Source organism: Pagrus major, chromosome 14, assembly GCF_040436345.1.
Source record: "Pagrus major chromosome 14, Pma_NU_1.0".
In the NCBI taxonomy this organism is placed as follows: domain Eukaryota; kingdom Metazoa; phylum Chordata; class Actinopteri; order Spariformes; family Sparidae; genus Pagrus; species Pagrus major.
The window spans coordinates 14,314,204-14,330,296 of NC_133228.1; the positions used below are offsets into that span (position 1 = coordinate 14,314,204).

General features: G+C 43.0%; 2 protein-coding genes across 2 annotated transcripts; one reads left to right on the plus strand and one right to left on the minus strand.

The window, feature by feature from the left end:
• Positions 1 to 750: 750 nt before the first annotated feature.
• tmem229a (transmembrane protein 229A) lies at positions 751 to 1,830 on the plus strand. The gene has a single exon (XM_073480400.1). It carries the CDS (start codon positions 751 to 753, stop codon positions 1,828 to 1,830), a length of 1,080 nt encoding a protein of 359 aa, XP_073336501.1.
• A 6,092-nt stretch (positions 1,831 to 7,922) lies between these two features.
• Positions 7,923 to 12,693, minus strand: LOC141008155 (hyaluronidase-1-like). The gene is made up of 8 exons (XM_073480401.1): positions 12,634 to 12,693; positions 11,577 to 11,774; positions 11,038 to 11,204; positions 10,785 to 10,953; positions 10,494 to 10,712; positions 10,245 to 10,412; positions 8,966 to 9,055; positions 7,923 to 8,360 (listed from the first exon to the last, which is right to left on the minus strand). Exons 1-8 carry the CDS (start codon positions 12,691 to 12,693, stop codon positions 7,923 to 7,925), a joined length of 1,509 nt encoding a protein of 502 aa, XP_073336502.1.
• Between the last annotated feature and the right edge of the window lie 3,400 nt (positions 12,694 to 16,093).

Here is a 16,093-nt window from a genome sequence, read left to right on the forward strand (position 1 = left end):
TAATTATTTGTTAAAAGTTATGCTCTGCCATAATGTTATTTTGAAAGGACCGTCCACAACAAGAACGATAACCATTAATTATAAATACATTGTTTTAAAAGTCCCTGTCTAATTTAAGTGGATGGTGAAGTACACACCACAACTTTAACGACAGCGACAGCGGGGAATGATAAAGTCGGGACCTGAATTTACAGGGCCATCAATTACCTCCATTTTGGAGACTTTTTCCTCTAAATAACCGACCACAGCCGACCTCTTTTACGTAAACTATGTGATGATATTTTGGAAACACCAGTTGATCTTGGACAACACCAGACGAGCTGTATGGAGCCAATTTAAGTGTATTTTTTTGGTTGTTTTTTACATATTAAAACAAGTCCCCATCTACTTCAGTTGTTTGCCAGAATGCTGCAACTCTGTGAAGCTTCAGAAATGTATTGCGGACTGGAAAACTTCACCCAACTCTCCAATGGGGCAAGTGTAATGACTGAGTGAAACAGTATGAAACTGTGTTGTCCTTTAAGGTCAGTTTGTCATAAAATAAATCTTTATTTTTTTTATTGTTTCCCTCAAAAACTACATAGTGCACCTTTAAGCTTTTAGGCTGCGTCCACAAACACGGTTTCTTCCGGGGAGCCCGTGAAGGCAGCACTGACTCTACAGTGCGGGAGATGCTGCAGCAGCGGAACACAACAGAAAACAATGTGTAGGAAGAGGACGGCCGGATCTCTGCACGCACACTGACTGATCATGGCCGGTCGGTGCCGGGACGGCCCTCGCAGCCGCTCGGGAGACCCCGCCGGTGGGCTGAAATCGGCGCGAACGCCCCGCCAACAAGAACCGTCCGGAGAGACCGAGGACGCGGCGGAGTCTCTGCGGGAGCTGCCGCGATGGATGCGGCTGTACTTCTACGGGATGCACGGAGTGACTCTGGATGTCCTGCTCTCGTCCTTACAGGGGCTCGTGAATCATCGGGACCCGAAGCTGCTGGGCTTCTCCTCCCCGTACCTCTGCATCATGCACTCACTGACCCACTTTGCTCTGGAGAAGATCTACTCACAGAAGAGGTGTTTCCGAGGTCGGCCTGTGGTGTTTCATCTGGTTTTCTACCCGTCCGTCTACATCGGGCTGCAGATCCTCATCGGGAACATCAACACTCTGACCGAGCAGGTGAGGCTGGTGTCCGGGACCCAGCTGGTGGTGCACTACGTCCTGGCTCTGTATTTCGCCCAGGTGTTTCACAGATGGCTGTCCGGGCTGCAGTACCACCCCGACCCCCCGCGACAACCCGTCCCGGAGGACAGCGCGCACGACCGGGGGCCTCCCTCTCACGGGCTCCCCGGCTTCGTGCGCTTCTTGTTCTTCGGGATGCACGGCTTCCTGGACGAGGTCATTTTCACGTCCGTCTTCAACCTGGTGGAGAAGTCTGACCGGACCCTGAGCGGCCACACGTCCCTGTGGTCCTTCCTGATGTACGGCAGCTGCAGCTTCGTGGTGGAGAAGCTCTACCTCCACCTGCACTTCAGCAGAGGCTGGGGGACGTGCCGCAGGCTGCCCATCTACATCTGCTTCATCTACGCCTGGGAGTTCTCCTGGGGCCTGGTGCTCAGGCAGTTTGACGCCTGCTCCTGGGACTACTCTCATTATCCTCACAACTTCATGGGGCTCATCACCCTCCTGTACCTGCCGGGCTGGCTCTGCCTCAGTCTGTACCAGGACGTGCTGTCCAACGTGCTGCTGAGAATCAAGTGCACCGCAGCTGTGGATGGGCTGAGTGGGGAGAATGGGGAGGTGAATGGACAGCTGGAGTCCAAGAAGAAACTGCTTTGAGTTTGTCTTTTTTTTTAGGTTTTAACTTGTAGGAGAAGTCTGCCTCACTTTAGACTAATGGAGAAGAAACAAGCAGGTTTTATTTTAGTATGGTTAACCAATTAAAAAGGACATGAAAGTTTATATTTGACCAGGTTAAAGGTGCACTACGAAGACATTTCAATCAGAAGAGAAAGATCGTTATTGACAAACTACATAAACAAACTCTCTTTGTTTTCATGACTGAATAAACAAACTGACCTTAAAGGACAACACAAGTTCACACTGTTTATATGTGGCGGACCCTGCCACCTTTCTAGCTTCAAAAAGTGTTCTGGGGACCTTATTTTCCTCTGAGAACAGCTTGTTTATTCAGTTATGGAAAAGATAAATATTTCTGAGTTTGTATTATTACCTATAATAAGGTCCTCAGAACACTGAAGCTAGAAAGGTGGCAGGGTCCGCCACATATAAACAAAGTAAAACAGTATGAAACTGCGTTGTCCTTTAAGGTCAGTTTGTTTATTTAGTTTGTTAAGGCATAAAAAAACAGTCAGTGAAGATCTTTCTCTTGTGATTGAAATTTCGTCCCCAAAACTACATAGTGCACCTTTAAGATAATCACTTTGGGTCTTTGGACAGCAATATGTTGCCACGACGACAGCTGTTGAAATGTTCATTGAGTTAAGAGTGTGGTTACCTTGGAGTCTGGACATTTGTTACCAGTGATCCAGGTGATATTTCTGGGTCTGGTAATAAAGTTAAAAACACAACTGAGGACCCCAAACTGTTTACCTGACCTCTTTTAATTAAATGAACCAACTGCCGTTTGTATACGATACGAAATCTAGTTGTAATATTCATGTTTTACGAGTCTTCTTGACTTTGAAAGTGTGAGTACTTTCTGTGTTTTTAAGGATTGCAGCGACAGACTTGCGATTGTGTCATTCACATATGCATCGGCATGCTTTAACCGTAGCTCACACCTGCATGCTGCAAAGTACAAGTAACATCTGGGAGGCTTGTTTCAATCAGTTTGTGGATATGTCAGTATTTTTAAGATAAATAGGACATAGAAACAACTGTTAAGAGGACCGCCGTTACATCTTAATGTTCATTTCGTTTATTTAGTTAGTTTTTAATTGACGTTTTTATATCTCAGCTTGTTAATATGACCCCCCCGAGTAATGCATGGTGATTATAGAGTAGACACGAACCCAGTAATATATGTAGCAAGAAAACCTGTAGCTGAATGGACACGAGGAGTGAGAACTAACTGTGAATCCTTCATTAACCAAATTTGCTGGAGTGCCTTCCTGCATGTGCAAACAGGGTCAACCAGGTTTCCATGGAGGCTCCTCTTTTTATACTTGAAGCACTGTAGTGTTTCATTATTATTCATTATTGTGAAAATGTTTGAACTTCCAGCACCAACCCAGTCAGTGAGGATGTGTTTGTTTCAGTGTCAGAGCCCCACCGCTAACTGCCGGGTGTTTCATCTTCAAATGTACTGATTTTTTTTTTATTCGACAGAAACAAACATACAACATGTTCTTGTCCTGCATGTTTACCCCAAACTGATGGACATTTCTTGTAAAATGTAGAGAGAGCTGACACGTAAATCGGTCTAAAAAAAAAATTGAAATCCATTAATCAACGTAGCTTAAAGTGAATAAAGTACAGACATGTTTTAAATTTAGTTCTTAGTTAATAAACCCCAACTGTGTATACTGTGTAGAGCATAATTTGCCTTATTAACTAACTAAAGGTACCTCGCACTGTGGCTAAACAAATGGTAAATCTTAGCAAACTTATCTACTCCATGCAAGTGGCTTTGTTAGGTAACTGACCGTCGCTTGGAGTCGGTATTCAGATTAATTAAGTGGCAGCAGTTGAAGCCGTTCACTCCCACAGTAGCATTTTAACTCGGTGCTGGTATAATTTATGAAGCTGCCCTTTAGTAACTCCTTTATAATAAGAAAATATTATGTTATAATCACAACTCTAAATTCTGATAGTTGAATGAAGATATATTGAGAAGCATTTTCTGAATGTATTGTCTGTTTTAATGTGTAGTATATTCCTTGTGACATACTTTAAAGGTCCCATATTATGCTCATTTTTAGGTTCATACTTTTAGTCTGGATGTTTACATGCTTCAGTGTTTAAAAAAAACATAATTCTTCTCATACCTGTGTCGTTGCAGCTCCTCTGTTCACCCTGTCTGAACGCTCCGTTCTGTCTCTTTAAGAACCCCCCACACGAAAACCCAATCTGCTCTGATTGGCCAGCTCTCACATGTCTGAGCAGGCACTGTCCACTGTGTTTGCGCCTCAGCTCTGTTGACTTTTTTTGCAACTACAGCCTTGCTGAGGGTGGCGACTGTATAGTTGTGACATCACAACTTTACTGAAGTCCTAACGACTCATTTATAGGCGGAGTTTCTGTAATGGGCGCTTTCCTCTGTGGACTGAAGGGTTTGAAGCTCTCATAGCATTTACAGTATATAGCACCTCGACCTGTTTTATAATTAAAAAGACAGGAAGTCTCACTTTCTACAATATGGGACCTTTAAAACATGGAAAAAATCACTTTCACTTCATTAAAAAACTTCAAAATGTGTCTCGTCTGCACATATTTAGAAGGACAATTATCTAAAATATTTTATCTTTTCATCCACAAAAAGAATAATTGTCAGAACTGATGCAAGTAGCACTGAACGTTTACAGCTGGTGAGCCCTGCCCCGGGGCTGGTGTGTTCCTGGGATTTTTGTTCAGCTTGGCAGCTATTAGAGGTTCTCAGACATTTTCATTCACTGAACCACAGCAACACGACTGAATGACTTTGTACTTTGTACGTCTTTAAGATTTTCCATGGCCGAATAACTGTATTTTAATCACACTTTACTTTGTTCTGTGGTATTCACCGATTTAAAAAAAAAGACCAAACTGCTTTTAGAAGATGCAAATTAAAGTGAAAAATGATGACTGACTTGCAATGGCATGTACTGTAAGACTTACGGTTTTAATTAAAAGCTGACTTTTTCCTGTGGCATGACTGGAGTTCCTTCATTTCATTACCTTAATAGACTTTAATGTTCACACGGCAGTCATTCTCCTCTGATGACGTGCTCAGGGTGGTGAGCTCGAACACTGGGATAATGTTGTGCTGCTGTGCTCCAGGTCGCAGGTCGTTAAAACACAAGGAACGTGACAAATTTGTTACATTTCACAGCTGTCTGATTGATCATCAATAGAAACGACGACACAGAGTGAAAATCTGGAGGAACATGGGTCAACATTTTGATAACCTGTTAGCTAGTGTTAGCATTCAACCACTTGTGAGCTAACATTACCGCTTGATTACATCCAGTGTGTTTTACATCCAGGTTTAAATAAATGTGTCCAAGATGTGCGTTGATATTTTAGAATAAATTTACATCTCTGCTATCATTTTGTGTAACGTGTATCAAACAATAACGTTAGCAAGGAAAGGGTTGAATGCTAATGTCGGATTTCCTACATTTCTATGACTTGCAACGGGGAACGCAGCAGTGCAACATTAGCGCTCGCCACCCAACGTGATGTCAGATGAAAATGGCCGCCCTGTGAATATAGTCTGTGTTGGGAAAACCCTTTTTCTTACAAGTTCTGAGAAGTTATCAGTTATAATATTACTTGCTCTCCTCATAAAATAGACCAGGAGAGTTCAGGTTAATGCTCTATCGTCTAAAGACAATAAAGCAGAGCAGGCGTGTCAACCATGTGTGAAAGATTGTGCAACAAGGAGGAAGTTTCTTTTTTATTATCCTATTCCAGCTTTTATTCACTGTCATAGAATACCAAGCAAAGAGAAGAGAAAGGTCTGTAACCTATTTTCAGGCTGACTCATAACGCTGACTGAACGGTTTTCTTGTAAGCGCATGTTTGCCGACGTCTTATCTACGTCAAAAGACACAGGCAACACATTTTATGATTGGTAGTGTTGGGCTTCATGCCATGAAGTCTACACTAGAACCAGTTTCCTGGTATGCACACAAGCTGGTTGTGTTCTCTCAGCTTCCTTATTGAGATGGTGTTTTGATAAATTCAACCAAACAAGACAAAGAGGAACCAAGAAAGGTCATACTTTGAATTTGATGTCCGTCTGTGTGCTGAACTGGTTTTCTGACGTTAGCCGTGCTTTCTGTTGCAGTTTAGACGTGTGGAGCGTTGTCAAGGCAAGTTAAGTTTCAGGCTGTCTTTCTCTCTCTCTCTTTAAACCACCTTGGAGATCACTGTGACACCAGCAAACACACAAATGCAGACACACCTCACGCGCTTACTGGACCGCCCAGAGGACTCAGTCAATACACCAGTGACCCACAGTGCCTGCTGACGACACCACAATGGGAATAGCAAACATTAACTCCTCTATAATGACTCATTAGCACTGTCAATCAGAAGTGTATGACTGCTGTGTACAAAGAGATAGACTTGGCGCCATGCACATGAAAACAGAACATGAGATGCAACTGTTAATTAGCATCACTATTAGCACCTAGCTCTTATCAAACCTGTTTACAGTTACTAGCAGCTGTTTTCGCTCCATTAAACACAGTTACACTATGTTAATTACAGACAAAACAAAGTCAGCTGTTAGCTGGTCAATCATCCAACAGGCTAACTACTCGGTTATTTCTCTCAGGGGTTGGAGACCAAAGTAGAGTGAAAAGAAGGGTCAGTATTGGACTTACATTCGCCCAAATGTCCAGAAACACGTCTCCAAGTGAATGCTGCTCCACCTCTGCTGGATGTGTAAGTAGGTAACTGCTTGCCAACAAGTAAGCTAGCCAAAAACTCAGACGAAGTGCGTTCCAACATTTGTAAGTGTGAAACCAATGGATATTTTTAAGGAGACCTTAGGTCAATTTCCAGATGTGTTTGTGGCAAGTCAGGACATCTCCAGCCATATTTTTGGCGACATAACCAGGTGTTCTTAACAAGACCTCAGGACACCACCTGCCGTGTTTGTGGCAACCAAAGCAGGTATTTTAAGCCAAAACAGGACCTTTTCCGAACCCTAACCAAGTGACTTTTGTTCTTTAACCTAACAAGACCATAAGCACACCGTTGTCGCAATATAAAATAGAAAACTGAGCCTAAAAAACATAAAGTTGTAACATAAGGGAATGTGTTTTAACATATCTGTGGTTTGCAGAAGTGTAGCTACATTGTCAACATTTATTCTGGCAATTAGGTTAAAAACTAAGATTAAGTATTGAATTGATATTGCCTGGTAGGTGTTTAGGTGCGCTTATCTGATTAAATCTCTACTTAGGTTTAAGTTGGGCGTAGCAAAGCTGGTGATTACAGTATCTTGGGTCAACAAAGTCCAAGTGCAAATAAAAATGTTGAAGTTGTAAACTGTCCTGCACTACTGTCATAAGTGAAAACACCTGTGGTTGTGAATGAGTGACTTTTTCATTTGTCGATGTTCTAACGAAAGCACCTTTTACAACACTGCCAACAACACTGTTGCTCCCAGTCTCTTTCATTTATTTACATATATAGTCAAATCATATACAAATACCCACTGGGAATAGTTTTGTCACAGGTGGTTCATACCTGATATAGCCCAGTACTTGTTTATAAGATTGTTTTGAGATTCAGCAAACCCCCTGCTCGTACAAAGACTACAGACATGTTACATACATAACCATGAGTCCTTTAAAACCTTTCTGATGATCAGTCGCTAACACACTATTTAATGTACACAGTGTATTTGTGATGAGAGGTAATAACATAAAATAAATCAATAGGGTGAAATGATGATGAAAAGATTGATGGTATCCCTGAAGTCTTTCAGAAAATCTCTGTAGTAGAGAAAGAACATCATTGAAGGGCCTTTAAACTCCTCAACTGAACCAGTAGCTTCAGGTGAGGTAAGGCTGAGTTGTGACAGCATTCTGGTTTTGTGCTCCAGTTGAGCTAAAGCCTGCAGACTTTTAACATCAGTCACTACAGATGCAAATCATGTTGTGGGCTAAACATGCAAAGTGTGCAGCACTCGGTCGTGACAGGACCGGGTCGTCCTCAGGTCTGAACTTAAAACCAAACGTTTTGATTACAAGTTAAACTTTCAAGTTCTTTTTAACCTTGTCCTTTGTGATGCTGTCTTGCAGTGCATGGTCCAACATGGCTTTATTCAGAGTGTTAGCCTTGTGGTACAGCCCCTGCTTCACACTGAACATCAGGGCCTTGGCCAGCTCTCTGTTGGTCCTGGGAGAGCAGCTCAGTCCTTTGTAGCATTGACAGGTAAACCTCCTGCTCAGAGTCTTCAGGTCTGTTAAGGTGGGTCTCCCGAGGACGAGGTGGCGCTTCTGAACGTGCAAGATCCTGAAATTCCCCGGGTTCAGGTGGAGGTAGTGATTGGAGTTGTAGTTTTTTCGGACACAGCGGCCATTCCCTCGACACAGGAAGTTGCTGCAGAGCTGGGCGGCTACGGTGACGTTGGTGATGTAAGGGTTGAGGGTGGAGGAGAGGTAGGATGAGAGGGCTTCGCAAGAAGTCTGAAGGAGAGTGGGAAAAGGAACAGGAAGACCAATAAGACAACAGTAAATATAAGCTCTGTATGCTCTTATACTATGATGTAATACTGTCACAGCAAGTCAGTCAAGTTAGGGGATACTTCGTTGGCTTTCTTGCCAAGAGCTAGATGAACGGATTGACACCACTCTCATGCTATGTAGTGACTGGACAGACATCAGAGTGGTGTCAATCTTTCCATCTAACTCTTGCGAATGAGCAAAATGTGAATTTGTCAGTCAAGTAAATACAGAAGTTGATTAACTGAAGCAATTTGATCAAAATAATAACAACCTAATGCACCAAATGATACACAATAAACATATCTAAATGAGTATTCAGATTTTACATGGTGAGGTCTCTTTCAGAAGGCATCCAGTGAAAGTCACTATCATCAAGCTAATCCTGGCTCCCCTGCCGTGAATTAACTCATCATGTTGCACAACCACCTAGTCCATCAGTACCTGTGACGCTGAGGTATTGTCAGTCAGTCACAGACGAGCTGACTCCTATATCATCTAACTGAACACATCAGTGCTGTCTGTCACGTCGTTCAGCGGGCCAGCGGAGGTCTGCAGTGTGATGTTACCTGGTCATCGTAGTCAGCGCTGGCCCCCCACAGCACAGCGCCCGACGCTCCCACTGCTGCACTCTCGCCGATGGTGCTGACCAAGTCTCCCTGAAAGACAGCGGTGGAGTGTGACTGAGTATTTTAATTAAAGAACTGTACTAAAGAACAAAGGTGAGGTGCTTCTCTTCGTCTTTTCTTTTCTTGCCACTTTATACTTCTTACTCTATTACATTCCAGAGGGAAATATTTTACTTTTTACTTCACATTTTTGCAAACAAAATATATGAAGAGCTTATTATTAATCAAACTACCTACTACCCATAATCATTTTAAGCAAAAATGCCAGTGAGTGACCTAATTTTGCTGTGAAAAATTTAAAGGTGCAATATGTAAAAATTGATTCATTCTCTAAACAAATGGGGCAGCATATCACCAGAGTAACTGCTTACTGCTGCTAACTGTAGATGCTAGCTGTAGCTGCTAACTGTAGCTGCTGTTACCTAGTTAGCTCAGTTAGCCATTTAGCTAGCAGTCCTATTACTCGAGTATGCCCGCACTGTGCGCTCACAAAGCTAGCACTCAAGCCTTTGACCGCTGTGGCTAGCCGGTTAGCATGCTAACTTCAGTAGACGTCTCTGCAACACATAACCTAGGGGTCTTCTACATAATTCCGAAACTTTTTTTGGATAATTTTACTTAATTTTCTACTGTTTTAAAGTAAAATATTGCACATTTAAGTGCATTGTGCTGATTATACATACTTGAGTACATACTTTGAGTTGTAACAGAGTATTTTTACAGTGTGACACTGGTACTTTTACTTAAGTAAAGTATCTGAATACTTCCACTACCTCATTATTGCCTTATTACAGGTAGACAGAAACCTCTATAAACACTAACAAATGAAAATAAAAACACCAATCATGTATCTAAACATGGAGCACAGACATTTTCACTGTTCTTATTTCCCCAAAAACACCAGGTGAGAAGAGAGGACAAGGATTACAGGTGAGGGTTACCGCCTGAGAAGTGTGTTGTTACACCAAAGAAACCAAACTCCTTTTAAAACTGGACCTCAGGCTGGAAACACCTCACTGCTGGGGTGAAGAAGTAACCTAAGATGTGTCTAATCCTGTCAAGTGTGTGGTCGCCCGCTGATGAGTCGTTTTTCAAAACTGCAACCAGTTCGAATGGTGGATTTAATTATTGATTTGTCTGGTGCCTCGTACCATCCAATAATATCTCTGAGACTGCAGGGTGTATGAAACAAATCAACGTTTAAATCACTCTCGTTCACCTGGCTGAGGAAACGCCTGTTCTGGTCGACAAAGACGGGTCTCGTGTAAGCAAACACGGGGGCGGCGGCGGCGGCACCGCTCTGCGTGGACAGGGCAGATACTCTCAAAGCTTCCTGCACACGATTTCTCACCATCAGGGCGGCTCTGGGATTGTCTGCTAGCGAGACCTGAGAAAGCGCAAGGAGAGAAATACGTCTGAGGAATTTAAACTGTGGAAATAATAGTGTAGGGGTAACTATCCAACCAACCTGCAGGTAGACAGAGGGGAAGAGGGCAGTGCTGGACTCCCACAGCCAGAGCAGCAAATCATTCTGCCTCCTCACCTCCTTGGAGCACCGGCCTGTGTAGTCTGTCCTCTCCCAGCCATAATTATAGCAGTTAGGAAACAGGTAGAAGCCCCAGAGATAGTTGGGTCTCATAGCTCTGCCCACTGCCAACATCCCTGACATGTAACTCCTGGCTGCCTCCTTAAATGGAAGAGGAAGGGAGTTATGCATCAGTATTTAACGATCAGGACTATATGACTTGTTAGTTCTGACCTGGAACTGTTGTTTGGCTTTCTCCTTGGCCTGCTGCACTGTGAGGGAGCGGTTTGTGCGCATAACACGGGCCACAGATAAAGTCTGATAGACTCTCTTTGTGCCCCAGTTTCTGTCCCACAGGGGGCGCCATTCCTCCCAGTCTATCACAGCCAAGCCCCGGGTTGTCCTGTGAGGAAGACAGGGCGATGAAGAAGCAGTTAAAGATCAGAATCAAACGTGTCCGATGTGTTCAAATGTCAGGTCGACTCACTTGGACGGGATGTAGTAGTTGATATCTGCTCTGGCCTTGTTCATACTGGCTTTCAGGTTACCTCTCTGAGGGATGCCACCGTTGAAGTGCGTCCTACTAGTGAGGTCAACATGTGGGTAAAGACCCAGACGGTCTGTGTAGAACAGAGACAGGAACTGGCCCGGGACCTGCAGCACAAACACAATGATGTGAGTGAACTTGTGAATGTGCCTTGAATTATAATATCCTGTGAAAGAGGCCTTCATCCTCAGCCCAGTCAACAGAATAATTAAAACGTTGGCAGTTAACGTTTCTGCAGACCTCTGATAGGGTTGCCTTTGTATGTGTCATATGTAGCATATATTCAATATAACTGTGGTTTGCAGAAAGGTACTTTGCCAACATTTATTCTGGTGTTTGACTTTTCTGACAAGTTGTTAGGATCAGGGTGTTATATTTAGCTTTTTGACCACAGGATAGGTTTTGCATCTGTAGGTTCCACTGAAGATAAAATAGATTTTAACTTCCAACAGAAAACATTCAAATCTTCGTCCTCTAACCTTAGCAGGCGTGGCCACTCCTTTAAAGGGCGAGGTGTCCAGTGAGATGTTGTACCTCTTACACACCAGATCGGGGATGTTCCAGGTGACAATGAAAGGTTGGTGCTCAAACAGAGGACTTGTGGTGTGGGGAAGAGGGCGAGGCGGGAGTGGTCTGGGCCGACGAGGGCTTGCTGCTTCTGGAGGAGATGTCGAGGTCTTAGGGAGAGGGACGGGTGAAGCTTTGACAAGAAGAGTGGGCGATGTTTGAGAGGTTAAAGGCGAGAACGTTGTGGGAAAGGATGCTCTTGAAACAGGAGAGGAAAGCGCGGGTGGAAGTGAGGTTGAGTTGGAGGGAGGATATGGAGTCATTTTGGACAAATGGCATAGAAGGTTTTCATGCAGAGGTGGTCTAAGGGATAATGTCGTACATTTGAAGGGGTGAGGTAGATAGCTTGAGATATTAGGGGACATTTGTTCTCCCCGAGCTGTGGGTGAGGATGTGAGGAGGTCACTTGTGGATGTTTCTTTAAAGAGTGACATCGAAGAGGTAGCTGACAGTGATTCCGACGGAGCTGTAATAGAGGCTCTCGACGAAGACGTTGGGCCGACGGCGGAGGTGATTGGCTTTAGGATTGCGGGAGTGGTGGAAGCGTTAGAAATGCTTGACGTGTTAGTGTTGCCAGCAGGAGCTGTCGGGACAGATAATGAAAGAACAGAGATGGTGAGAGCAGAGAGGATAGAGACGGGCAGAGAGGGGAAGATTGATGGGGTGAGCGAGAGGAGCAGCAGCATGCAGCTTCTGCTCTTCTGTGTGACTGAAACCATCCTTTCCCCCGGCTGAGGAAAAGCCAAATCAAACAAAACAGAACCGATCAAACATTAATATGTGAATAATATACATGTTGGTGGCCGATGAGTGCATTTAGATGCTCATTAGTATCCCAGTTGTGGGGATACTAACCAGCTTAATGGTTTCAGATACCTTAAAAGGACCTTCCTGGTTTTCAGAAACCTGGACGTGCTGACTAGAATTAGGTTACTGTGGCATGTAAACACAGTATCTGGGTTATCTTACAGTAGCTGATGGTGAGAAATCAAAACACAGCTGCAGGCAGACGATAACCACGTCCTTCATGCTCCGTGTAAACACCACATCCCAAATATAATCAAGAGCGTGATGAGGCTCTGAACCAGGATACTAATGCACATATAAACACACTCAGTGTTGCTATAATAATGAAACAGGCAAGTTGATGTTCCCTTTTTAAGATACGTGGAGCAGTTGATATAATTCTAGTTGATTCTGAACTAAATCCAACTTTATAACTCCCCATGAGTCTTATCCAATCTGCCAAACTCCACAAACACAAATCTCTCCTATCTAAACATTCCTAAACCTTGACAATCACAACACGCCAACTCAAAACTAACTCACAGACTACGTACATACAGTAATAAAGACACCTACCTGCACATGCCGTCAAAGTGGAACCGTCTCACCATAAGATGTCTCGACTGCAACACCGAGAAAGAGAGAGTGTCCTTACAAAAGTGACACCGTCTGATATACTGTACATATGGGGGGAGAGGCACAGGGGCATCCACTCTGCCGTCTGTTGTTTGTCTTGGAAAAATCGTCTTGTTTTGATCGCCCAGTGCCAAGTTTTGAGTTTTGGAGCAGAGGAGGACGGCACACCTAGGTGAGAGGTTGTGGAGCGTGCACTGTCCTCAGAGTGACGCCCACCGTGTGGGACAGTGATGGAATGTCACTTGATAGGCCAACGTTTCCTCAAGTACTGTACTGAAGTACAATTTTGAGATACTAGTACTATGCTCGAGGTATTTCCGTGTTCTGCTACTGCCTGTTTTTCACAACATTATGGAGGCAACTATACTTTTTAATACAAGCAGTGCATTTTTAAATTGAATTGATTTATTGGCAATCGGATTAAAAACAAAAACACAATTCAGTTAATCAGAAAAATGCTGAATTTTGGATAAAATATTCAGCCAAGTCAATAATCGGTTGGCCCATAGTACACACCATATAAATGAGTATGTCGTACTCACATACCTATGAAGCGTTTTGAGAAACTAGGTCACCCCTGTCAGCCTGGACCCTCACCAGAATGCTTTCAGAGCCGACAGATCCACAGAGGGTGCCATATCTACTGCCCTCCACTCAGTCTTCACACATCTGGAACGAGAGCAGCTACGTCAGAATGCTGTGTGTTGATTTATTTCACTTTTAACAGAGTAATATTCTAACATGATATCTTTTCTTTTAGTCCAGTGTGACTTTCCGGTATTTTTTACAACACTGGAGAAAGGCATCAATATAGAGTTTTGACTGTTATTGATCGAATTACAGCAATGGAGGCCATTTAAGCAAAATAGGTCAAACGCAGGCCCACTATCCACTTTTTTAATGCAATACTAATCAAGTAAGGCCATATGAAGCATATATCTGGCTGTCTTTTTCCGTCCATCGAGGATTCAAGCGAATGGAAATGGTTTCAGATCCGGAAAAGAATTGCATAATATGCTGCGTGCTATCAATCAGCAGACACACACACACACATTCTCCCCCAGCAGTGAGGAGACAGGAAAGTTTGTCACCTAGGTGGCGAGAGTGGAGCGGTAAGGCATTAATAACAGCACTTCTCTCTTCTGTGAGAATGTAATTGTTAAAATAAATGATGTCTGACACACAACGGTGAAGTTTACAGACACAAATAACTAAAACAAAACTAATAATAGGACTGCCACCTCCTTGTTACAAGTCATTCTACACTGTAGGAGATACATGGTGCATTGGACTGTTTATCCGGGACGTGTTTATGTGTCTAGTCAGCGACATAATACCAAATGGTGGTGGTTATTTCACAAGTTAGTGACACACTGAGAACACTGGGACATTGACCTTTGACCCTACTCGTTGTTTTTAGGAAGGTGGTGTGCCAAGATTATGTATATGAAGGGGGGAAAAAGGTTTTCTCATGACTACAGTTTGAAAATGTGTTCAGTGTTAGTGACTTACAGTCTGACTTTCCCTTGATACATTATATCCAAACACAAGGGTTTTACTTTTACTTCTTAATGATAATAATCTACACCTCTCCACGTGTGACCCATAGAGCTGCTGCGAACGTAATTTTCAGAACCTGTCACAAGATGGCAGTTCTGATATTCCAGTCCAGTATTTTACAGCACCTAAATGAAAGACCTGCAAATGCTGTACCAGATTAGTGCAGATTAGTGTATATTACATAAAATTAGATTAGATTAGATTAGATTAGATTAAAATAGATTAGATTAGATTAGATTAGACTAGATTAGTGCAGTACTTTCAGCTGCTCAATAAGACCAGGAGGTAGGCTACCAAAGACCTTGATACTTTTTATGGTTAACCGCAGATTTTTTATGAATTTGTCAGGACAAAACAAAGAACGTTTAAATGGGCTCTATGTAACAATTTGAAGCAATTTACACAAGCAACAGTAGCTAGCATTAGCTTAGAATTGATCAGATCTCAAGTTGATCAGGTATGGCTCACACTGCGGCTGCATGATATGGTAAAAGAAAATCATATTGCGATGATGCAGTATGAGTCACAATTTGGTGGAAATGATCATTTTCAGATCCCAATTTATCATTTTCACTAAAAAACTATCAAAATCATGAGGAGTTCAATAATATTTTTGATTAATTGTGCAACCCTAGTTACCACCTTGCCGAAAAAAAAAAAAAAAATGACAAATGAGATTTCCTCATAGGCATGCGTAGCTGGTCTTGGCCAAGAATTTGGCCCAGCACAGAGTTTGAAAGGAAGCCATAACCTCCTGTCTGCTAATGCTTTACATGGCCGCATGAGCTTCATTGTTTTCCTCCCAGACGATGACACTGCAGCTTCCATTGTTAAGACAGAAGTAAACTTTGCTGTCCTAGTTGTATTATGAGGCTGCGTCATGCACAATAGCACAGGATGGGTTTTGGCATACATGTTGGGCAAATGTAATATGATACAGTAACCAATGTGCTGAGTGCACCGGCCAGTATCCATCAGTGGCGTATTATCCAGTGTAACGCTGCCATCTTGTGGTTAAACTGTAGCGATGGTGCAGAAGTTTCAACAGATGCAGGTTTTTCATCTCTACCTTTAATGTTTTAGTGTTAACAGTTACATGAATGCACATATTCCCCCAAATGAGGAGCACACCAGTTATGAAAACTCTAATCCAATGTTTTTCTTTTTGGGTTATGACCCTTTAGAGCAAAGTAAGGTTCCCTCATGACCTCTTCTCACAGCTTCTCGCAGCCTTGTCGATAATCTTGTAACTCTTCAGATTTATCTTTTGACCCCTCGTTGAATCACTATGTATGTTTGCTTTGGTGTGTGTGTATGCCAACAAAACGCCTCTTTCGGCACACCACAATACTTGCCTGTTTGAATATATATCTGTCAACGTGACCCCATCGTGATGTATCCGAACAAAATCCAGATCGTGGAACAAGCTGGTGGGATGTGGAAAGGC